Source organism: Macaca fascicularis, chromosome 16, assembly GCF_037993035.2.
Source record: "Macaca fascicularis isolate 582-1 chromosome 16, T2T-MFA8v1.1".
Classification (NCBI taxonomy): domain Eukaryota; kingdom Metazoa; phylum Chordata; class Mammalia; order Primates; family Cercopithecidae; genus Macaca; species Macaca fascicularis.
The window spans coordinates 59,047,095-59,071,231 of record NC_088390.1 but is presented as its reverse complement, the minus strand read 5'-3'; the positions used below and the strand labels follow the sequence as shown (position 1 = coordinate 59,071,231).

General features: G+C 43.9%; 1 protein-coding gene across 1 annotated transcript in view; it reads left to right on the top strand.

Annotated features, from left to right (window-relative positions):
- KPNB1 (karyopherin subunit beta 1) overlaps positions 1-17,391 on the top strand; it is a 37,894-nt gene extending 20,503 nt beyond the window's left edge. Inside the window, exons 11-22 of the mRNA XM_065531432.2 lie at positions 857-1,048; positions 1,813-1,943; positions 4,431-4,578; positions 5,220-5,291; positions 6,360-6,504; positions 8,117-8,199; positions 8,708-8,815; positions 9,777-9,920; positions 10,039-10,144; positions 11,759-11,873; positions 12,247-12,408; positions 14,296-17,391. Coding sequence (XP_065387504.1) covers positions 857-1,048; positions 1,813-1,943; positions 4,431-4,578; positions 5,220-5,291; positions 6,360-6,504; positions 8,117-8,199; positions 8,708-8,815; positions 9,777-9,920; positions 10,039-10,144; positions 11,759-11,873; positions 12,247-12,408; position 14,296 — 1,407 coding nt within the window. The 3' untranslated portion in view covers positions 14,297-17,391. The remainder of the gene's footprint in view (positions 1-856; positions 1,049-1,812; positions 1,944-4,430; positions 4,579-5,219; positions 5,292-6,359; positions 6,505-8,116; positions 8,200-8,707; positions 8,816-9,776; positions 9,921-10,038; positions 10,145-11,758; positions 11,874-12,246; positions 12,409-14,295) is intronic.
- Positions 17,392-24,137: the final 6,746 nt, after the last annotated feature.

Here is a 24,137-nt window from a genome sequence, read left to right as displayed (position 1 = left end):
GCACCTAGCACTGATTCCCCATAATTTTAAATAATGGCATTATTATTCTATTCTTTGGACAAAATGGCCTTTATATAATGAAAATGTTCTTGTGGAAATGTTGTGCTTGTTTTTTTATTAAAAATCGTGCCATTGCACTCCAGCCTGGGCAACAAGAGTGAAACTCCATCTCAAAAAAAAGAAAAGGAGTTTGTTATACTTGAGTTTAGTGCTTAAAGAATTCAGTCTTTGTGGATATAGCCAGATGCCATCGTAGCTGCATCCTGGGAATTCTGAGTATCTGAGTAATTTTTTTTTTTTTGAGGTGGGGAGGCGGGGGGCTGGAGTCTTACTCTGTTACCTGTGCTGGAGTGCTGAAGCTTAGTGGTACAATCTAGGCTCACTGCAACCTCCAGCTCCCCAGCTCAAGCAATTCTCGTGCCTTAGCCCCCTGAGTAGTTGGGACTATGTGCCACCATGCCCAGCTAATTTTTGTATTTTTAGTAGAGAGACTGGATTTCATCATGTTGACCAGGCTGGTCTTGAACTCCTGACCTCAAGTGATCTGCCTGCCTCAGCCTCCCAGAGTGCTGGGATTATAGGCATGAGCCATCATGCCCGGCCTCTATCTGAGTAATTTATTGCAGACTACTGAAAGCATTTATACCAAATTTTTAATATAAAACTCTAAACTGGAGTTTTGAAAGATATTTTCAAATATTTTGAAAGATGTTTCATACCATGTCCTGTAAAATTACAAAAGTATCGTGGTGACTTTTTTGAGTTAAGCCATCCATTAGTATTTCTTTTTCTGAAGTAGTAGTTAACATGAATTTTAATCTTTGTTTTGCTTTGCTAATAACTGTTATATTTTCAGGCTATGCCCACCTTAATAGAATTAATGAAAGACCCCAGTGTAGTTGTTCGAGATACAGCTGCATGGACTGTAGGCAGAATTTGTGAGCTGCTTCCTGAAGCTGCCATCAATGATGTCTACTTGGCTCCCCTGCTGCAGTGTCTGATTGAGGGCCTCAGTGCTGAACCCAGAGTGGCTTCAAATGTGTGCTGGGTAAGGGGTTTTCTTCCGGGTGAGAAAAGGAGCTTGCCTTTGCCATTGGCAAGAAAGTAGAAGGTGTGGGAGAGAAATGGATCTGCCTCACTGGAAGCCTTTTTCTGAATAACATTTTCTTCCTAATTTATTCAATTAAAATGTGGGGGAGATTCCAACTGCAAGAGCCAGTGGGAACAGTTGACTCACGGTTACTGGTTCCTGAACCACTTAGAACAGTCATGGTAACCCAGTGGGGAAACTATCTGGACTTGGGTTGCTTTCTTGAATTGCTTGGGGACAAGAAGTTTTGATTAAGGTAGAGAGTTGTTGGCTACAAGAAGTATCATTGCTGAGAAGAGGGCAAGAGGAAAGGAAGGTAGGCAGCCTAAATGCTGAGTCAGTATACGCTAATGTATTTGGTTAAGGGGAGGAAGTTCAAATAAGGAATATAAGGAATGGGGCTAAAAGTCTGTGAAAGGAAACAGGAGAAATGAAATGGACAGGATTTCTGTGATCAGAAACAGAAGAAATGGCAGGTGTTGGTGAAAGTACTCTGCTGCTTAGAGAGTTGTCAGATTATCAGACAGGATGAACAGAAAGTACAAATCAAATAAATAAATAGTTAATTTAAAAGACACCCGTAAAATGCCATCTTAAGAGATTACCTTGGCAGAAAAAGTTGGAAGTTCACTGACACAGCCCAAAGTATCTTAATGAAAAATGAGATGGTCCTAAGGTGTGGGGTTCTTTCAGGATTAACACTGAACCTATCTGCATTTCAGGCTTTCTCCAGTCTGGCTGAAGCTGCTTATGAAGCTGCAGATGTTGCTGATGATCAGGAAGAACCAGCTACTTATTGCTTGTCTTCTTCATTTGAACTCATAGTTCAGAAGCTCCTGGAGACTACAGACAGGTAACTGATATTTCACAGAAATGAGTAACGTCTTTGCATCCAAGTTCTGTTGCCTTCTATGTGGAGGATATCTAGCTTAATCATAGAAGCATAGTGAGACAGGACAAGACTCTACCTTCTCTAGTGGAATTAAGAGTCCCGCCAGTGCTGGGCGCGGTGGCTCAAGCCTGTAATCCCAGCACTTTGGGAGGCCGAGGCCGGCAGATCACGAGGTCAGGAGATCAAGACCATCCTGGCTAACAAGGTAAAACCCTGTCTCTACTAAAAATACAAAAAATTAGCCAGGCGTGGTGGCGGGCGCCTATAGTCCCAGCTACTCAGGAGGCTGAGGCAGGAGAATGGCGTGAACCCGGGAGGCGGAGCTTGCAGTGAGCCAAGATTGCGCCACTGCACTCCCATCCTGGGCAACAGCGAGACTCAGTCTCAAAAAAAAAAAAAGAATCCCACTGGGCGCGGTGGCTCACGCCTATAATCCCAATACTTTGGGAGGCTGAGGCAACTGGATCACCTGAGGTCAGGAGTTCGAAAGCAGTCTGGCCAACATGGTGAAACCCCGTCTCTACTAAAAATACAAAAAAATTAGCCGGGTGTGGCGGCGCATGCCTGTAGTCCCAGCTACTCAGGAGGCTGAGGCAGGAGAATTGCTTGAACTTGGGAGGCAGAGGTTGCAGTGAGCTGAGATTGCGCCACTGCACTCCAGCCTGGGCAACAAGAGTGAAACTCCATCTCAAAAAAAAAAAAAAAAAAAAAGAATCCCATGATTGGTTGACTGGTTTGTTTAAAGATAGAGAAAGAGATGCAAATTCCACCTACCTTAAAATTGTTCAGTTTATAGCTTAAATCTGAATATAGTGTAATTTCTCTAGTTTCTTTGTAGACAGTTATTGATCTAGAGAGGTTCCTTCATTTTGCAGCATTGACAGTTAACAGGAGTGTTCGGTTACAAGAGAAATGATAGTATTCATTATGAATTTGATTGCCACACCAAATCAATAACTACCATTTATTTTATTTTTATTTTTTATTATTATTATTATTTGAGACGGAGTGTTGCTCTGTTGCCCAGGCTGGAGTGCAGTGGTGCAGTCTCGGCTCACTGCAACCTCCTCAAGCGATTCTTCTGCCTTAGTCTCCTGAGTAGCTGGGACTACAGGCACAAGCCACCATGCCCAGCTAATTTTAGTATTTTTAGTAGAGATGGGGTTTCATTGTGTTGGCCAGGATGGTCTCGATCTCCTGACCTCGTGATCCACCTGCCTTGGCCCCCCAAAGTGCCGGGATTACAGGCATGAGCTACCGTGCCCGGCCAACTACCATATTTTTATGTGGGATGAAGAACTTGGGGTAAATGCAGTTGACTTAGAAAAAAGCTTTTGAAATGTTGTTTAAAGGTGTTTTAAGTTGGAGACAACCTTTAACAGTTCATGTTTTGTGTGAGCTATACCTAAAGTCATGAGCAAAGTAAACCTGAGCTGAGCACAAAAATCTCCCCTTTTTTTGAGACAGAGTTTCGCTCTTGTCACCCAGGCTGAAGTGCAATTGTGCAGTCTTGGCTCACTGCAGCCTCCCGGGTTCAAGTGTTTCTCGTGCTTCGGCCTCCAGAGTAGCTGGGACTAAAGGTGCCCACCAACATGCCTGGCTAATTTTTGTATTTATAGTAGAGATGGGGTTTTGCATGTTGGCCAGGCTAGTCACAAATTCCTGACACCTCAGGTGGTCTGCCCACCTTGGCCTCCCAAAGTGCTGGGATTAGAGGCCTGAGCCACTGTGCCCATCATCTCCATGCCTCTTTGAGATTGTAAATGAAGACATCTTTTTTAAAGGAATGAAGAAAATTGGGGTATTTTCTTTTTTTTGTTTGTTTGTTTTTGTTTTTGTTTTTGTTTTTGAGACAGAGTTTCGCTCTTGTTGCCCTGGAGTGCAGTCTCGGCTCACTGCAACCTCCACCTCCCAGGTTCAAGGAATTCTTGTGCCTCAGCTTCCTGAGTAGCTGGGATTACAGGCATGCGCCCCTACGCCTGGCTAATTTTTATATTTTCAGTAGAGATGGGGTTTTACCATGTTGACCAGGCTGGTTTCAAACTGACCTCAAGTGATCCGCCTGCCTCAGCCTCCTAAATTGCTGAGATTACAGGCATGAGCCACCATATCTAGGCGAGAAAATTGGGGTATTTTCTTCATAGCTCTTCAGACAACCTGTTAAATTGTTCACATGATTCTTTACCATTTCAAACCATTTTTTCCTCTATAATTTTAGCCCATTTCGTAAAAGGGCCATTCTAAATTTTAACTGTCTGGAGACCATAATGAACATAGCCATTGGCTCAAAGGACTTGAAGATTTGGTTCTTGGATATTGTGTTTCCAGACTCAAACCAGGTCCGCAGTCATACCAGTTCCTGAGTTCTTATTTTTGGCAAGACATTGTCTATGTCCTTCCCTGTCCTTTTCAGTTGAGACTTTAAGATTTTTGCTGTGTTCTTTACAGACCTGATGGGCACCAGAACAACCTGCGGAGTTCTGCATATGAATCTCTGATGGAAATTGTAAAAAACAGTGCCAAGGATTGTTATCCTGCTGTCCAGAAAACGACTTTGGTCATCATGGAACGACTACAACAGGTGCTTCAGATGGAGGTGAGATCTAAGAGCACCCCTGACTATGGGTGGGAATGGGGCAGTACTTTTGACGCCTAGGTCTATTTTCCGGACTGTTCTGTCTTTTTAGTGTTTAAGTATATATTTTCTTTTTTTTTTTTTTTTTTTTTTTTTTTTGAGACGGAGTCTCGCTCTGTAGCCCAGGCTGGAGTGCAGTGGCCGGATCTCAGCTCACTGCAAGCTCCGCCTCCCAGGTTAACGCCATTCTCCGGCCTCAGCCTCCCGAATAGCTGGGACTACAGGCGCCCGGCTAGTTTTTTGTATTTCTTAGTAGAGACGGGGTTTCACCGTGTTATCCAGGATGGTCTCGATCTCCTGACCTCGTGATCCACCCGTCTCGGCCTCCCAAAGTGCTGGGATTACAGGCTTGAGCCACCGCGCCCGGCCTAAGTATACATTTTCTCAGAAAGATATAAAGCTTATACAAAAAAACATTGCACTTTAACATTAGCATTGCTTGTCACGGTTTACTCATATATGTGTTCCACTATATGTATTATGGGTTTTGTTGTTGTTGTTGTTGTTTACTTGCCTATGTTAGTATTAGGGAAGATTATTAAGTGGTCCCAGCAAAAGTGGAAGGTTTTTATGTAAAGTATGTTTTCTTATTTTCTTTGTAGTCACATATCCAGAGCACATCCGATAGAATCCAGTTCAATGACCTTCAGTCTTTACTCTGTGCAACTCTTCAGGTATGATGGTGCCTTATCACTTCTTAACTCCAGAGAAGATAATTAATATCTCAGTATGACAAGTTCGTGTACACACAGAACTCAAAAATGGTATAGATGATGCAGATCAGAAGCTGTTCTCAGAAGGCTTTGATCTGTGATTGATTGGGAGAGGAATTTCCCACCTGCCTTTCCTGTCTGTCTAGAAAGATTCAAATCCTACTTACTTACAGATGGTCTAGATGTAATCTTGATAAAATCAAACCAACTTAACTTCTCCTAATTCAATATACACTCATCAAACCTCCCGTCCTCACTCTTGTTTGTTTCAACTAACATCACTGTGTAGAGAAGGAAACTACTTGATGTGTGATGGTTCCTCTCAGCTGTATAGTTCATTTGTGTTGGCAGCTTGAATGGTTTTGGTATTTCGATTTTGAAAACCAAAAAACTCTTGGTTTTTTGTTAGGTTATTCAAGCCTTGCTCAGTCAGATTTGGTTCCTAGCTGTAGTTCACTTGGCTAAAAATAAAGCCTTGAATTTGTACCTTCATCTTTTGAAACATTTGCTGTTTGACCTAATGTCAGTGATATTAGTTGAAACAAACAAGAGCGAGGAAGGAATGTTTGATGGAAGAAGTCAGGTTGGTTTGATTGTATCAAGAATATTTCTAGATCATCTGTAAATGGGTAGGATATAGGAAGGGTTGCTTTTTGTTTGTTTTATGAGTAAGAGTAAGGTGATAGGGCCTTCTCTAAAGCTGAAGTAATTTAACTATCATTCTAGTAAGACTGGACTATGGAGGCTACCAGCAGGGATTTGTCAGACAGTAAGACAAACGCAATTCAGAGGAAATGACCTTCTGCACAATGGAGGATCAGCTCACGTTTGTTCTGAAATGAGAAACAGGAGAAATGTTAAAATGCATTGCTGATGACTGGTACTGTCAATGTTTTTGAGTATAAAAAGTACATTTGGCATTCCCAAAATTTAAAAATATCAAGGGACTTAATTGATTTTAAAAAGAAAAGGTATAGTGTTCTGAATGGAAGATTTGGAATCAACTGATCTTGAACTCTTATTTCACAGAATGTTCTTCGGAAAGTGCAACATCAAGATGCTTTGCAGATCTCTGATGTGGTTATGGCCTCCCTGTTAAGGATGTTCCAAAGCACAGCTGGATCTGGGGGAGTACAAGAGGATGCCCTGATGGCAGTTAGCACACTGGTGGAAGGTCAGTGAGAAATACTGTCTGGTCAGGGAATGTCTTTGGAATGTAGGCATTTCAGTGGCCGTAAATAATTGTCACCCAGGCTGGAGAGCAGTGGCACAATCTTGGCACACTGCAGCCTTGAAATCCTGGGCTTAAGTGATCCTTCCACCTCAGTGCTCCCCGAGTAGCTGGGACTACAGGTGCACACCACCATGCCCGGCTAATTTTTATATTTTTGGTAGAGGCGGGGTTTCGCCATGTTGCCCAGACTGGTCTTCAACTCAAGTGATCCTCCTGCCTCAGCCTCCCAAAGTGGTAGGATTATAGATGTGAGCCACTGGGCCCAGCTTAATTTTGTGTGTGTGTGAAGATAGGGTCTCACTATATTGCTCAGGCTGGCCTCAAACTTGTGGGCCCAGGCAATCCTCCTTGCCAGGACATTAAAGAATTTTTGACTACAGAAAGCATAGTCCTTTTACTGGGGCATAAGTCACTTCAAAGTTAGATTGAACTTAAGTGCACACCACTTAAATTTGTATAACTGCCTTGTCAGTCAATTTAAATGGAGAGCCAGTTTGCAGCTAAGATTGGTAGAGGTGGTTTCTTTTTTTCTTTTTTTTTTTTTTTTGAGACTCGTTCTGTTGCCCAGGCTGGATTGCAGTGGCACAATCTTGGCTCACCACAGCCTCCACCTCCCAGGTTCAAGCAATTCTTCTGTCTCAGCCTTCTGAGTAGCTGGGATTATAGGCGTTAGCCACTGTGCCCTGCCAAAAGTTTCTATTTTCTTTCCTGGTACTTGCCATCACCTGATTTGGTTCGTAATGCTTTTGGACTAAGGTTGACACATGGTGCCTGGTATGGGATGAAATGAAACATTGAGCAAGTTCTAGGAATTGATTTTCTGATTTTTACATGTCTGCAAAATTGGTTTGGGGAAGCCATATCTGACTTAAGACTCTTTGAAGGGCCATTACAAAGCACTTTAGGAATCTGGAATGCCTCTTCATGTGTGGCCTGTAAGTACATTACTAAGGCCGTTTACCTGAGGACCACTCTCCTGAGGACCAGACCTGTTTTTGGCATAAACAGCCTATGTCCAACTGGTCTGTCAACATGTGACCACTCCTCTGAAAGGGCAGAGAAGTTAATTTTGGCTCCTGGAGTGGCTGATTTGGATCTGAAGCCCAGTGCTGCTTTTCCTGACTGTGGCTTGTTTAGCCCTTGATGGGACTGCCTAAGGACCCTGTTTTGCAGCTGGCCTGCAGAAAGGACATGCTGTTATCAGATGAGGGGGCGGACAAGAGTCAGTACTGCTGGTTCAGACCATTTAAAATTAACCCCAACATTCCTTGAGGGCCATACCACTTTGTTGTATTAGCCAGAGTAAAGCCCTATTCTGTGGAGAGTGGGCATTGTCTCTGTGGTGTAAGAATTAGGGCCCTTCCAGCAGTAATAAATTTGGCTTATGCAAGCCTTTAATGTCTTCATGATGGAATCGGTAACTAACATACATTCCACCCAACCTGTTGAGTGGAGTGAGTACATTTTGGGAGAGGTAGGTTATAGGTTATTTTTACCTGCCTCTGTGTTAACCCGTGGTGCTGTCATTGGCTAATAGTTTATTTCATTACAGTGTTGGGTGGTGAATTCCTCAAGTACATGGAGGCCTTTAAACCATTCCTGGGCATTGGATTAAAAAATTATGCTGAGTACCAGGTAGGATATGCTTTTCAAAATAGTATATTCCCATTTATACCTGATAGTCACTGTAGTGCAGACAAAACCAGGTTCTTATAGCTTAAGTAGTTTTCCTTATACATTTTCCTAAAAGGCAAGCTGCTTTATTCATTGCCTGAATATTTGAACTGGAAGTAGTCCATGAAAAACAGGATATTAGATGCACCAGATAAAGGTGGATAAGATGACTGTTTATTTGCCTAGACAGTACTAATGTGGGAGCAGCTGTAAAGTTGAGCTATCAGCACCCTGGAGAGCAAGGCTTTTTTTTTTGTTTTTTTAAACCTTTATCAGTGATCTCTCTCAGATAGTCTTTGTTCCCTTCCTGCCGTGTTGGTTGCTGAAAAATTAATCTCGGCAGAGGGAAGATGTTTTCTCCTTTGACTCTAGGTTCAAGTGATAAAAGCCTAGCAGCTAGTTAAAAATAATGTCTTGCCCCAGCAGGCAGCCTTTTCTGTTAGAAGATTATTTCCTTGATTCTTGGCAGGTTTGTTTGGCAGCTGTGGGCTTAGTGGGAGACTTATGCCGTGCCCTGCAATCCAACATCATACCTTTCTGTGATGAGGTGATGCAGCTGCTTCTGGAAAATTTGGGGGTGAGTATCTACACACAATCTAATTAACCAGTCTTCTTTGAAGAAATCAATAGTTGGAAAGATAGTTAAATATCGACAGGCCAGGCACAGTGGCCTGTAATCCCAGCACTTTGGGAGGCCGAGGTAGGTGGGGTCACCTGAGGTCAGGAGTTCGAGACCAGCCTGGACAACATGGTGAAACCCCATCTCTATTATAAATACAAAAAAAATTAGCCGGGCGTGGTGGCAGGGGCTTGTAATCCCAGCTTCCCGGGAGGCTGAGGCAGGAGAATCGCTTGTACCTGGGAGGTGGAGGTTGCAGTGAGTCAAGATCGCGCCATTGCACTCCAGCCTGGGCAAGAAGAGCCAAACTCCATCTCAAAAAAAAAAAAAAATCAGTGACAGGGAGCTGTGAGTTTCTAGAACATTGGCTTTGGGCTTATAAACAGGGGAGTTGTTCATTTCACGGATGATTCTAAAGAAAGTGTAAAGTTAATTAAAGGAATGTGTGCTCTATTAGAGGTTTTTAAAACAAAACAGTAAAATGCAAAGGAAAAGTAAATACAGTTGTTCTTTGACTTATGATGGAGTTAGGTCCCAATAAACACATTGTAAAGTAGAAAAATCATCAAACCATCATGAGCAGGGGACCATTTGTATATCATACCTCTCTCCAGAGGTAGCCATTGTTAATTATTATACGTGTCTTTAAGTTCTATATCCAACTTTGCTACTTTGCTTCTGTGTTCTCGGACAAGTCACTTGACTCTTAAGTCAGTTGCCTCATGTGTAAAGTGGGAATGCCAATACCTGGCTAGCTTCTTAGAGTTGATGTGAGGTGCAATTGGGAAAGGTTTTGTAAGCTATAAAGGACCATCCAAACATTTAAAATCAGTAGTTGCTTGTTAGAAATGAAATTTTTGTGGATCTTTGGACCAAACAAGTTTTGACTTAATTGATTTTTCCTTTTGTTCCTTGTCAGAATGAGAACGTCCACAGGTCTGTGAAGCCGCAGATTCTGTCAGTGTTTGGTGATATTGCCCTTGCTATTGGTGGAGAGTTTAAGAAATACTTAGAGGTTGTATTGAATACTCTTCAGCAGGCCTCCCAAGCCCAGGTGGACAAGGTAAGCTTAAAGCTATCTTGGCTGTTCTTTAAGTCTATCTCTAATTGGAGGGACTGTTGACAAACATGCAGCTAAAGGTGTTCAGTATGATGTAGGTTCTGTTCTTTGTGTCTTACAGTCAGACTATGACATGGTGGATTATCTGAATGAGCTAAGGGAAAGCTGCTTGGAAGCCTATACCGGAATCGTCCAGGGATTGAAGGGGGATCAGGAGAACGTACACCGTTGAGTATACAATCCAGTTGCCTTCGTCCACTGGCCAGTGTGCACTTAGCCAAATGGACTATGTCTGTCATTCTGTAGCTTGCTTGTGAATTAGTGCCTGTTGCTTAAAGGCAGGAAGAAGGGAGAGCAGTGCCCTAATGAAGAGAGTGGCTTAGGGAAGACTGTACAGTATTGTTTTTGCTGTGCTTCTGCTTTTTTTTCCTTTTTTGTTTTGAGATGGAGTCTCATTCTGTTGCCCAGGCTGGAGTACAGTGGTGCAATCTCAGCTCACTGCAGCCTCCACCTCCCAGGTTCTAGCAATTCTCCTGCTTCAACCTCCTGAGTAGCTAGAACTATAGGCATCTGCTACTATGCCCGGCTAATTTTTACATTTTTAGTAGAGGCAGGCTTTCACCTTGTTGGTCAGGCTGGTCTTGAACTCCTGACCTCAAGTGATCTGTCTGCCTCGGTCTCCCAAAGGGCTGGGATTACAGGCCTGAGCCACTGTGCCTAGCCTTTTTAATTTTTTTTATTTATTCTTTTTATTTTTTTGGAGACGGTCTTACTCTATCACCCAAGCTGGAGTGCAGTGGCGTGATCACAGCTCACTGCAATCTTCACCTCCCGAGTTCAAGCGATTCTTATGCCTCAGCCTCCTGAGTAGGTGGGACTATAGGCACGCACCACCATGCCCAGCTAATTTTTTTTTTTCTTTTGTATTTTAGTACAGATGGGATTTCACCATGTTGTGCAGGTTGCTCTCGAACCCCTGAACTCAGGTAGTCTCCTACCTTGGGCTCCCAAAGTGATGGGATTACAGGCGTGAGCCACTGCACCCAGCCCTCTGCTTCTTTTTCTCATATTTCTTGAGTTTTGCAAGGGATGGGATTCTGCAAAAGTGTTGGGGGGAAGAAACCCAACATAAGTGCTTTCTGTATCAACCATGAGTGGCAGGTCCCCTACCCGCTTCCCATCCTCACAAGCTAAATTGGAGGATTGGGGAGTCAGAATTCCTGTCACTTGTTCGTGTTGCTGATTGGGGAAATTTTTTTACTTCGCCCCTCTGGTATCAGTAGCTCAGGAAAAAGTTACATTTGTTTCTTCTATATTTGCCTATAGGAAGAGGAATATTTGTCTCTTCTGTCGACTTGAGGAATGACACATTAGTCAAAGGAAGAATAATTTGATATAACTATATGCATTTAGTTATCCAGCTTGGACCTTGTATGATAGGGGTATAATAGTTGGAAATTTTGAAAAAGGATGTAGTCCTGCCATGTGAGGGACAGGTGCATCAGACCGTCTCTTTTTTTTTTTTTTTCTTTTTTTGAGATGGAGTCTCGCTCTGTCGCCCAGGCTGGCATGTAGTGGCGCAATCTCGGCTCACTGCAAGCTTCGCCTTCCGGGTTCACGCCATTCTCCTGCCTCAGCCTCCCGAGTAGCTGGGACTACAGGCATCCGCCACCACGCCCAGCTAATTTTTTTGTATTTTTAGTGGAGTCATGGTTTCACCATGTTAGCCAGGATAGTCTCGATCTCCTGACCTCGTGATCCACACGCCTCAGCCTCCCAGAGTGCTGGGATTACAGGTGTGAGCCACCGCGCCTGACCAATACCTTCTCTTTCTTTTATAGCGGATGTGATGCTGGTACAACCCAGAGTAGAATTTATTCTGTCTTTCATTGACCACATTGCTGGAGATGAGGATCATACAGATGGAGTAGTAGCTTGTGCTGCCGGACTAATAGGGTAAGTTATACCCTGCTTCTAAGAGCTGAATAGAACTTCTCATGGAAAATGAGAAACATGGAGTAAGGAGTTTTGAGAGTATCGCAGATGGCAACAATTCACTTCTTTGGCATAGAGATTTCTTTGTAGAACCCTTCATGTCCCGTTTTGAGTGTTCACATGATAGTTTATTCCAGACCCTCAAGGTCTCTGTATTACACCCCAATAAACTCTGATGTTGGTCAACAAATTGCCTCTGTTTAGTGAACTCTACTGAGGGTTTTATTTATCTTTGAATTATGCTAAGAAACCCATAGCACTGGTTTGGAAGGCTCAAAACATGATATTGGTATGGGGCCAGGAGCTCATTCTCAGCTGTGTTTGTTTTGCACAGGGACTTATGTACAGCATTTGGGAAGGATGTACTGAAATTAGTAGAAGCTAGGCCAATGATCCATGAATTGTTAACTGAAGGGCGGAGATCGAAGACTAACAAAGCAAAAACCCTTGCTACATGGGCAACAAAAGAACTGAGGAAACTGAAGAACCAAGCTTGGTAAGATCTTGCCTCCACTGTCCTCTTCTACTTCTTGGAGGAGGGAGGTATATTTTCTTCAGGCCATTCTGGCAAGCACTGCCTTCTGGCATTTTTTTGTTTGTACTGTTTCCCGTGTAGGTGCTTCTGAGTCAGGCAACCTCAGTTTTTCCTTGAGCCAAATGTTTGACTCCTCATAGTGATGGAGAGCAGAACTTTTATAACTGGAATTCACTGAAATTACCAGAGTATTTTGGGTCCTAATAAAATCATCAGTAATGTCATTTCCCCCTAATTCTCTTCTGTTTTCTATTCCTTTCCATTCTTTTCTTTCTTTACAGCAGTGCTTTTAGACGTTTTCTAGCTCTAGAGAAGATTTCCAAAGTCAAAGTTGTCTGGCTCCTACTTTGTTTTTGTGTGTGTGTGTTTTTTCTTTTTGAGACAGAGTCTCACTGTTGTCCAGGCTGGAGTGCAGTGGCACAATCTTGGTTCACTGTATCCACCGCCTCCTGGGTTTGAGCAATTCTCCTGTCTCAGCCTCCTGAATAGTTGGGATTACAGTCACATGCCACCACTCCTGACTATTTTTCTTTTTTCTTTTTCTTTTTCTTTTCTTTTCTTTTTTTTTTTTTTTTTTGAGACAGTCTCACTCTATCGCCCAGGCTGGAGTGCAGGGGCGTGGTCTCAGCTCACTACAACCTCTGCCCTCCTGGGTTCAAGTGATTCTCTTCCCTCAGTCTCCCAAGTAGATGGGACTACAAGTGCAAGCCACCACACCCAGCTAATTTTTTTTTTTTTTTTTTCTTCTGAGACAGAGTCTCGCTCTGTTGCCCAGGCTGGAGTACAGTGACGCGATCTCAGCTTATTGCAATCTCTGCCTCCTGGGTTCAAGCAGTTCTCTGCCTTAGCCTCCTGAGTAGCTGGGATTACAGGTGCCCCACCACCACCACGCCCGGCTAAGTTTTTTGTATTTTTAGTAGAAATGGGATTTCACCATCTTGGCCAGGATGTTCTTGACCTTCTGACCTCGTGATCCACCTGCCTTGGCCTCTCAAAGTGCTGGGATTACAGGCGTGAGCCACCAAGCCTGGCCCAGTTTTTGTATTTTTAGTAAATGTGGGGTTTCATCACGTTGGCCAGGCTGGTCTTGAACTCCTGACTTTAGGTGATCCACCCCTCAGCCTCCCAAATTGCTGGAGTTATAGGCTTTTTTTTTTTTTGTATTTTTAGTAGAGACAGGTTTTTTCACCATGTTGGCCAGGCTCGTCCTGACCTCAGGTGATCCACTTTTCTCGGCCTCCCAGGTGTGCACCACCACTCCAGGCCTTGGCTCCTACTTTGAAATGCAATTTTGTTTGGAGACAGAGTCTCCTCTGTGACCCAGGCTGGAGTGCAGTGGTACAATCATACCTCATAGAAGCCTCCAGCTCCTGGGCTTAATTGGACCTCCTGTCTCAGCCTCCCAAGTGGTTGGGACTGCAGGCAAGAGCCTCCATGACTGGCTAGTTTTTTTTTTAATTTTTAGAGACAAGGTCTCCAGTTGCCCAGGCTGGTTTTGAACTCCTGGCCTCAAGCAGTTCTGCCTCCTTGGCCTCCCAAAGTGCTGAGATTATAGGCTTGAGCCACTGCACCCAGACTGAAATATAGTTTTAATTTCTTTACCTCTTAATTAGTTATCTTACCCCACAGATCTCAGTAAAATTGGCTCTTTGAGTTTCCCTCCAATCCTCTGATGTAGGTGTTAATAAGAGCAGGTGGATGGCACATAGGACAAGAAGAGTGTCATTCCTTGAAAAGTTGACAAATTCCATTCAGGCCTAGGAGCATGTAATTGTAGGAGTCAGCATTATTGGCCCTGTTGGGTATATGCGATCTCAAAGATTGACCTTTTTTTCCATCTGTTTTCAGATCTGTTACCATTGGGATGATAACCTGAGGACCCCCACTGGAAATCTCCAATCTTTTGAAAAACCTGGAAGTGAGGAGTGTGCACGGATGCTGAATGTTTGGGAATGAGAGGATGAGTGAGTGAGGCTTGAAAACACACCACATTGAAAATCCTGCCACAGCAGCAGCCGCAGCCGCCAACAGCAGCGCTGTTAGTGAGCTAAGTAAGCACTGACTTCGTAGAAAACCGTAACATCGGCCATCTTGGAAAAGAGAAAAACAATGGAGTTACTTATTAAAAAAGAAAGAAAGAAAGCTGTCTCTTCCCAGGAGAGGCTAGAAGTAGCTTTTCTGTCTTTTGGCCGGTGCCGAGTGGAATGCCTGGTTTGGGGGAGGAGGAGGGACTGGGTTCAGCTGTGGTGCTTTGTTGTAAAAGGCAGCCTGGCCTTTGCTACTGAGGAGAAAGATGGAGTCTGGGTCTCAAGCCCACCTTCGCTGTACCTTTGCCACATGGTACTCTATGCTTGCCGGCTAGAAGGAGGGTGAGGGATTTTTTACAGTCTGAGAATGAGTGTGTGTGAGTGAGGCGGTATCCACATTCTCAACTTCAAGTCATTGCAGTTTCTTTTTCCCAGAAAACAAGGGGTTAGATGTTGCATTTCATAAAACTAACCGAAGTTCTGTCTACTGATGCAGCACAAGAGATGTAAAAAAAAAAAACAAAAACAAAACAAAAAAAAAAAACAAAAAAAAACAGGAAAGACGCTCTTTAGGTTTTGTTTTGTTTTTTCGTTTTTTTGTTTTTTTTTTTTTTATTCTAGGGAAAACACTGACGAATGGTCAGAGCTCCTATCCTGATCTTTTCATCAAGGCGCCTTTCCTAATAATATGGTTCAACTGTGAATGTAGAAGTGGGGGGGAGGGGGGGAGAAAAAGAAAACTCTGGCGTTAGAGGATATAGAAAAATATAAGTACAATTGTTACAAATAACGCAGATTTCAAAAACAAAAAAAGTCACAACCCAAACAAACCAAAATTTAAATGATCAGAATTGGCAGCACAAAGAAAACGCCCTCTCCTGACTTGTATTGTGGCAGTCTGAACGCCCCCAGAAAATTGTGCCAAAGAGTTTAGAAAAATAAATATACAATAAAAGTAAACACACACATACACACAGAACAGCAAACTTCAGGTAACTATTTTGGATTGCAAACAGGATAAATTAAATGTTCAAACAATCTGATAAAATAACCATTTGGAAACTGCTTGGCCTTCTGTTCTTTTATTTGATTGACTACAATGCGGTATTGGTCTCTTGCTGCACTTCAAAACCAACAAAACAAAAAAAGTGTGTGTGTGTGAATACACAAACACACTAACTAGAACTCTTGTGATGAAAATGGCACTTGAAAAAGGTTATATTTTTCCACTGAAGTTGAAGGTTAATAAAATGGTGTCAAACGTCCCCTGGTCACACACTTTAATATTTTTTTAGAAGTGTGATGTATGATTACCATAAATCAGACTTAATTATTTTCCCTTTTACAGGGGAACAGGGCATCCTGAATTTTAGAGTCTTTCAGCAATAAGAAGGGATGTTGGTGAGCTTTGATCCTCTTTTGGTTTTGCAGTTGTTAGGAGTTTTTGCTGGCAGTTTGAATATGCTGCTTTCAGAAAAACCAAGGAAGTTTTAAAATTGCTTCCTGGTCCTTAGAGGACTAAAAACAAGACCCTCATTCCCACTTTCATTTCCACTCTAGCAAAAAGTATGGTCTTGTGTTTTTCTCCAACTCCTCATTTATATCCTCCCTTCCATGTCCAAGCCTTCCATTCATAAGTGGGATTGGCTCAGTTTTGCCCATCCATATGGCAGCATCTCTAATAGCTCTTGTACAGGGTATCAGATATTGTGCCTTTTGGTGCCAGGTTCAAAGTCAAGTGCCGATCTATGAACCAGTGTACAAAAAAAAAAAAAAAAAATCCAGGTATTTGAAGGAGAGACGCTCCATTGTGAATAAAGAGCTCATACCAGCTCCTAAGCCCTATTAAGAAGAGGCCTGGTCCTCTAATGCCTTGTTTCCATTTCAGTTGTTCTTTGAGAAACAGAATGATGTACTAACCATTCCTGATTATTAGATAGGCTTGGGTCAGGGCTTAGGGAGGGGGCAGAAATATTGGGGATAGAAAAAAAATCTGATCATTCCTCAGTGCTACCCATTTCTGTCCTGTGTGGGCTGCTTAGCTAGACAGCAGGAGAATAAAGTACACCGAGAACCATAATGAAAAAACCTTCTGTGTGTTTTGTCATGTTTTGTTCCAGGGAAGCAGTTGATGAGTGCTGTTACTAATGCTTTCTCCCAGATCCATTCAGTGGTGGAGAGGAGGAAAATGGGCTGGTTGGATGTGGTCTTGGTGCCTTGCAGTTACTCTGCACTGGTTATGCATGTAATCCTCTTTTCTAGTTAACCTTTTGCTAGTGGATTTTCCATAGTCTGGGTATTTGTCCTTAAATCAGTTATACCACCTAAGGCAACTGGATGCAAAATGCATTCTGTCCACTCACTGTCTGGGCCTTCCCCACCCTAGTCGTGGCATATTCCTTCAAGAATGTAGTTACCGTCTGCTTGGGAAGATGTCAGTGCAAATGTGAAGAAAATGGGCATCAGACTAGGCTTTGGTTTACCACAAGTGGCAGCTGCCTATATCAATTACATTTATTAATTTTGCTTTTCATTTTTCTCAGTTCTTCTCAGCCCCCCTCTGTTGAAATGTTGGACTTCTTGCTGTCAGAGGCAACTGTAATATTGCCTTAGGGACTTGTGAAGAAAGGGGAATTGCTCAGCGTAGCGTTTTAACTTTCAGAACCAAGCAATCTATTTACTCTTTAAGAAGTGTATTAGTCCGACTTTAAGAAATTTCCAAACTCCCATCAGCTTTTGATAGCATCTTTGTTTTTGAAACAACTTCAATCTGTAATTGGCATTCAGAATGCCCTTGGCATGCCAGTTTGTGATGGCATTTAAGACCTGTAAAACACTTGAGCCCAACTAGATTAACCAAAACCGATAACCACCACCTTTATCTTCTAAATAAAGTCCGCTTTATTTTTATTTTCAACATCTTGCTGCTTTTTTTTTTTTTTTTTTTTTTTGTCCCAAATGGTGTCACCTCCATGGAGGTGAAATGGTTTGAAAGAAGTCGGAATGTGTGGTGAGAGGTGTTTGTGTATGTGTGTGGGGGAAAGGAGGGACACACATCTTGAAATGGACTCTACATAGTGTAATGTGATGTAGATGAAACAGTGTCCTACAAATGAGGTAAGGAAAAAGTATGCATGGAGGAGGTTTTGTGTTTGGAGAGTTTGAAGCAGGAGCAGAGATTGTCCTCTGTTTTGTGCCTGTTCTCAAGCTAATGATGTGTCGTCTAACGGATCATCCAAAAGTTGGCCTTTCACTTAGTTTTCATCACGTATTTCATTTGTACTTGCATTGCCTTCCCCCCGCCCCCCACCAAGAAACTTGGAAAGAACACTAGTTGAGATTTAGGAGACTAGGCCCTTTCCTTAACCCTGCTGCTTATTAGCATAGTGATGCCTGCAGGGTAGTTCATGGAAATAACCCTTTCTTAGTTAAGCAAAATGAGGGCTGTAGACTCCATGTGGCCTTTCCCCTTTTCTGATTGTATACCTGTTAGTAAACTTTTGATCATGCATATCCCATGTGTTTATAAATTATATACTTGGACTACTATAATCACGTATTGTCTAATCATAAGACACAAAAATAGAAAGTAAAAAGCAATTATATGATAAATAGAAGTTCTAGTATTTCTAAATCCAATTTGGAGGTTACTGAGTTAGAGAGAGTAACTTAAATTCTTACCAGACTGCATTAAGTCCTGAACAGCAATGATTCACTGAGAACATTTCTCCACTGAAGGTGAGATTTGAGCAAAGAATGCAATTAGTTCATCAAATGGCAGAGAAGGAGCAACTGCTCCCACAAGAAACCCCATTACCATATACCTGGTCCCAAAACAAACATTCAGAAACATACAGTGCAAGCCTGCAGTTCCACCTGGCCTCCAAGGTCCCAGCTTGGCCCACCTAAAGTGAAAAATGGTAAACACAGGTTTTATGTTTTAATTTGTACAACAACCTTAGTATTCCTGTTTTACTGATGAGGAAGGAAGGGCAGAAAGATTGACTCATCAGACCAAGGTCACTTAGAGCCAGAATTCAGAGCCAGGTCTGTCAAATCAAGGCTTTACACATTTGCCCTGGACAGATGCTGTGAGCCTCTTAGTGATAAAAAACAAAGGTCCATGTTGCACATACTTAAGATATGCCATCTATTCCCTTCCCAGCACTACCAAAAAATATATTTCAATTTCGTTATTTGTTGCCAGTTTCTCCCACTATAACATAAGTTCCCTAATGCAGTGACCTTGGCTGTCTTTTAGTATGCTCAGCTGAGAGAGTGCCTGACATACAGTAGACTTTTGACAAATATTTGTTGAACTAATGACATAGAGTTCACAGAGTTCCTGTGATGGCATCACTTAGCCTTTGAAGGGCAGAGCATCCAGAAACCTCTGAAGGGCAGGGCCACAGAAGACTTCTAGGTCTTATCTGCTGGATGACTTCAGGCTGACTTCTCAACCTTGGATTAACTGATGGAATGGGAACAGGATTAGTGAATAGTTAGTCATTATTTACATGATGTTCTTTTTAGGTACTTACAAGATGCTAGGCCTATAAGTATCTTTCATAGAGTAATAAACTTTATCAACACTGTAAGGAAGGCACCATTTTAGTCCCATTTTACAGGAGGAAATGGGAACAGGCTAAGAACCTTGCCCAAAGTCATACAGGCTAGCAAGCAATGCTGACCTTCCAGGTTTATACGTCTAGCCTACGTTGTGTGCCAGTGTTGTAAATGAGCTTACAGTTATTAATCAGAGAGAACCCTGGTTGAAGAGATTTTGGAATTCAATAGCAAAGCCATTTTGTCTTAAGTCTATAATAAGTTCCATTATTAACCTTTGGCAACTACCAGACTTAATTGAGTGTATATGTGTGTGAGATCAGCTTCTCTCCTAATTGGAGTTTGAATATGTGTGTGATCAGCTTCCCTCCTGATTGGAGTTTGAACCAAACCATCTCCCTGCACTTCTGCTCCGTTTTCTTTAAGCTGGAAGCTTTTGGGAACCAGGGCTGGGGGAGGGGTGGTTGTTGGTGCTCTGTGGCCAAAAAGGCCACTAGGCTGCTGAGTAAGCTCCACATCTGAATTACCCCAGCTCCGTCAGCTGATCCCATGCACAGCACAGGCAGGAGGCCTTCAAAGCCTGAGCTGTTCCCTCTCCCAGGTGCTCCTTGGCCACAGGTTACTAAGCTGAGCTGTCCTCAGTGTGAAATGTACCTTTTTGTCTGAAAGGAAAGTACATCTCAGCTTTGGCATATAGCATTAGCTCTGGATGCAGAGGGGCAGCCTGTCACCATTTCCAAAGGAAAGAGTTCACAAATGGCTCTGTGTGAATAAGCTCTTCATAGCAATGAGCAATGCCTGCTATGTTCTGGGCATTGCCCTTCAAAATATTTCAGTCTTGAGTATGACCTTGGGCAAATTCTCCACCTCTTCTGATTTTCGATTTCCTCCTGTAAAACAGGGATCCTGATGAAAGATAATACATACAAAGTTTTTAGCACAGGACCTTGAACTCACATTGATTAACCAGTCAACTACTACTGGCCAGGCACTGTGTATGCTTGTAATCCCAGCACTTTGGGAGGCCGAGGTGGGAGGATCGGTTGTGCCTAGGAGTTGGAGATCAACCTGGACAACATAGGGAGACCTTGTCTCTACAAATAATAAAAAACATTAGGCTGGGTGTGGTAGCTCACACCTGTAATCCCAGCACTTTGGGAGGCCGAGGCGGGCGGATCATCTGAGATCAGGAGTTTGAGACCAGCCTGGTCAACATGGTGAAATCCTGCCTCTACTAATAATACAAAAATTAGCTGGACATGGTGGTGTATGCCTGTAGTCCCAGCTACTCAGGAGGCTGAGGCAGAAAAATCACTTGAACCCAGGAGGCGGAGGTTGCAGTGAGTCAGGATCGCGCCACTGCACTCTAGCCTGAGCAACAAAGCGAGATTCTGTCTCAAAAAAAAAAAAAAAGGCCCGGTGCAGTGACTCACGCCTGTAATCCCAGCACTTTGGGAGGCCAAGGCAGGTGGATCACCTGAGGTCAGGAGTTTGAGACAGGCCTGACCAACATGGTGAAACCCCGTCTCTACTAAAAATACAAAATTAGCCGGGCGTGATGGCGCATGCCTATAATCCCAGCTACTCAGGAGGCCAAGGCAAGAGAATCACTTGAACCTGGGAGGTGGAGGTTGTGGTGAGCTGAGATCGCGCCATTGTACTCCAGCCTGGGCGACAAGAGCGAAACTCCGTCTCAAAACAAAAGTGAAAACAAAAAAACACATTACCCAGGTGTGGTGGGAGGATGAGGCAGGAGGATCACTTGGGCCCAGGCGATCAAGTCTGCAGTGAGATGTGATTGCGCTACTGCACTTACCAAACAACTGTTTACGTGCCAGGAGACAATGGGGATATAGCAGTGAACTAAGCAAACAAAATCTTCCTGTGGAGCTCACATTCTGATGGATAAGAAATAGTCAATATTCAATAATTCAATGTAACTTTTTAAAAAATTGTTTGGGAGACAGCAGAAAAGAACATGGCTGTGGATAAAAATGAAGTACATACGGAATTATTAAAAAAAAAAAAAATCTGGGCGTGGTGGCTCATGCCTGTAATCCCAGCACTTTGGGAGCCCGAGGCGGGCAGATCACCTGAGGTTGGGAGTTCGAGACCAGCCTTACCAACATGGAGAAACCCCGTCTCTACAAAAAATACAAAATTAGCCAGGCGTGGTGGCACAGGCCTGTAATCCCAGCAACTCGGGAGGCTGAGGCAGGAGAGTCACTTGGACCCAGGAGGCAGAGGTTATGCCTGGGCAACAAGAGCGAAACTCCGTCTCAAATAAAAAGAAAACAAAAACAAAACACTCTATTCCCTCCCAAACCCTACTAATTCAATTAGAGGCTCTGCATTACCTCCACAGGAATTTGGGGACATGGTGAAGGAATGTCTTTCTACCACTGCCCTACCCTCCAATCTGATGGAACACCTGCAGCTACAGTTGGAGTTCTAGGATGCTTGCATGGTCAATGGCCCATTTTCTAGGGTCTGGAACTGGAGGGCGAAGGTGGCACCCAGATCCTGCATTGTCACATGGGGTTAATCAATTTTCCTGCCCGCCAGGGTTCCATTTGAGTCATCTGGGTTTTATTTTGATTCAGCCTCTTTAACTGGCTGCTAATGTCACCTCCTCCTACTCTTTTCAGGCAATAATGGGACAGGAAAGACAAAGTCTTTCTCCAGAGCAAGAGTCATGGGAGTGGGAGAGTCTCTCCCTGGTGGTTTCCAAGGAGGAAACACTGGCAGGGCCAGCTCTGGGGACCTGCCTTTGCACTGTCTCTCCTACCTTAACGATTGGAGGTGGGTCTTCTGTTACCACGCCTGTGAAGACCATTTAGAAATGTTTTACAACTCACGCCTGATCACCGTCCACCACTTTCCCCACTCTCCTCCCACCGTGGCTCCAATCCCCTTCACTATACCCCCTATTATTGTCTCCACCATGATGAGCCCTGCCAATATCAGGGGCTCTTAAAAGGGATTCAGAGCAATGTTTAGCTTTCTCAGATGAGGAAACAGGCCTAGAAAAGTGAAGTAGTTAGTCCTAAGTCACACTGCCTCATTTATTTACTCATTCAACAAAGAATATACTTTCTTACTCTTTTAAGATTTAGCTTAGCCAGGTGCGGTGGCTCATGCCTGTAATCACAGCACTTTGGGAGGCCGAGGCAGGTGGATGGTTTGAACCCAGGAGTTCAAGAACAGCCTGGGCAACATGGTGAAACCTTGTCTCTACAAAAAATACAAAAATTAGCCGGGCGTGTGGCATGCGCCTGTAGTCCCAGCTGAGGTGCAAGCCACCACGCCTGGAGACTGAGGTGGGAGGATCACCTGAGCCCAGGAGGGTGAAGCTGCAGTGAGCCAAAATCGCACCACTGCACTCCAGCCTGGGGGCCAGAGCAAGACCCTGTCTTTAAAAAAAAAAAAAAACAAACAACAAAAAAACCATAAGAGCTCATCAAAGAGACCTTCTCTGAATACTGTGAAGCAGATCCCACCCTCCCATTCTTCTCTAGCGCTGCCCCTTGGTGTTTCTTTTTTATCTTTTATCACAATCTCTTTCTTTCTTTTTTTTTTTGAGACGGAGTTTCACTCTTGTTGCCCGGGCTGGAGTGCAATGGGGTCATCTCAGCTCACTGCAACCTCCACCTCCTGGGTTCAAGCAATTCTTCTGCTTCAGCCTCCCAAGTAGCTGGGACTACAGGGACCCACTATCATGCCTGGGTAACTTTTGCATTTTTAGTAGAGACGGGTTTCACCATGTTGGTCAGGCTGGTCTCAAAGCCCTGACCTCAGGTGATCCGCCTGCCTCGGCCCCCCAAAGTTCTGGGATTACAGGCATGAGCCACTGTGCCTGGCCCTTTGTCACAATTTCTAGTGGTTTTACTTATTCGTCTTTTTATTTTTCTGACTTCTCTACCATACTGCAAGTTCCACGAGAGCAAGAGACACGTATACCTGTCAGAGACATATTCAGCACTGTATTCTCAGTACCCAGCAGCACATAATACATGTTCAAGAAATCTTTGCGGAATAAATATACAATGAGCAGGTACCAACCCTCAGGGCACGTTAGAATACAAAAATGGTAATCCCTGCTCTCAGAACTGCCTGGTATGAGCAGCAGAACTAGAAATGGAGAATGCAGTGAGATCAGGTCCAGACCGGAGGAGGGGGAGGATTTTAGGGCACCTAAACCAGGCCTAATCTCTATTGAACTTTTGCTACCAATCACCTAGAACCAAGGATAGAACCATTTGGCTGCACCCCGCCAGGTGACTCAATTAGGCCCTGAGCATCCAAGCAGCAGCAGGGGCTGACGACTCATCCCAGAGAGTGTGTGCTTAGAGGGTCCTGGGACCCATTACCTTTTCCAGTGAGGGAGAGCTTGCCAGTTGGTCTCATGGGTCCTGTTTGTGGCCAAGTCCAAGATCACTGAGGGTCCCAGAGAAAACCCTACACCCCCTAGCCTAGCCACCAATCTTTTGCCTGGTCCCTTGCTTCAGAAGAGATCTTGGGGAGTGTTAGGGAAAGGAATATCTGCCTCGCCCTTGGGATTAGTGGGGTGACAGATGTCCCCACTGGTTTGCCTTCATATCTAAAGGGTAGAGGGGTCATCCCACATGGCTCAGAGAAAGCTAGTGCCTCAGAGAACAAGTGGCTGACCTGCCTTCCTGTTCTGGACTACAAAAGGGAGCTGGTGCTGGCAGGAAAGACTGAAAGGGAACCCAGCAGGAGGAGGAGGAACGAAGCCACTGAGAATCCCCCCTTCTATGAAGAGAACAAGTCTAGAGCTCTGGCTGGCTCTCCTGGTAGAAGCTCACCTCTCAGTCCAATTTTCTCCCAGCAGTGAGGAAAGATGGCAACTGCTGCTTTTCAAAGCTCAGAGAGAGCAAGAAGCCTTTTCCTTCCATCCTTCCCCTGGGAGATTCCCACCCCCCACACCACCTCAGGATCCAAAAAGGTAGGCTCAGGTTCCCAGCAGTCTTCACAGTTAAAGCCTGAATCTGCCAAAAGCCCCCGCCCAGCTTATCCCCTGCTTCCGGGCTTTGCCTCCCTGTCCACAGAGGATGCTCTTTAGCCAGAGTCCTCCAC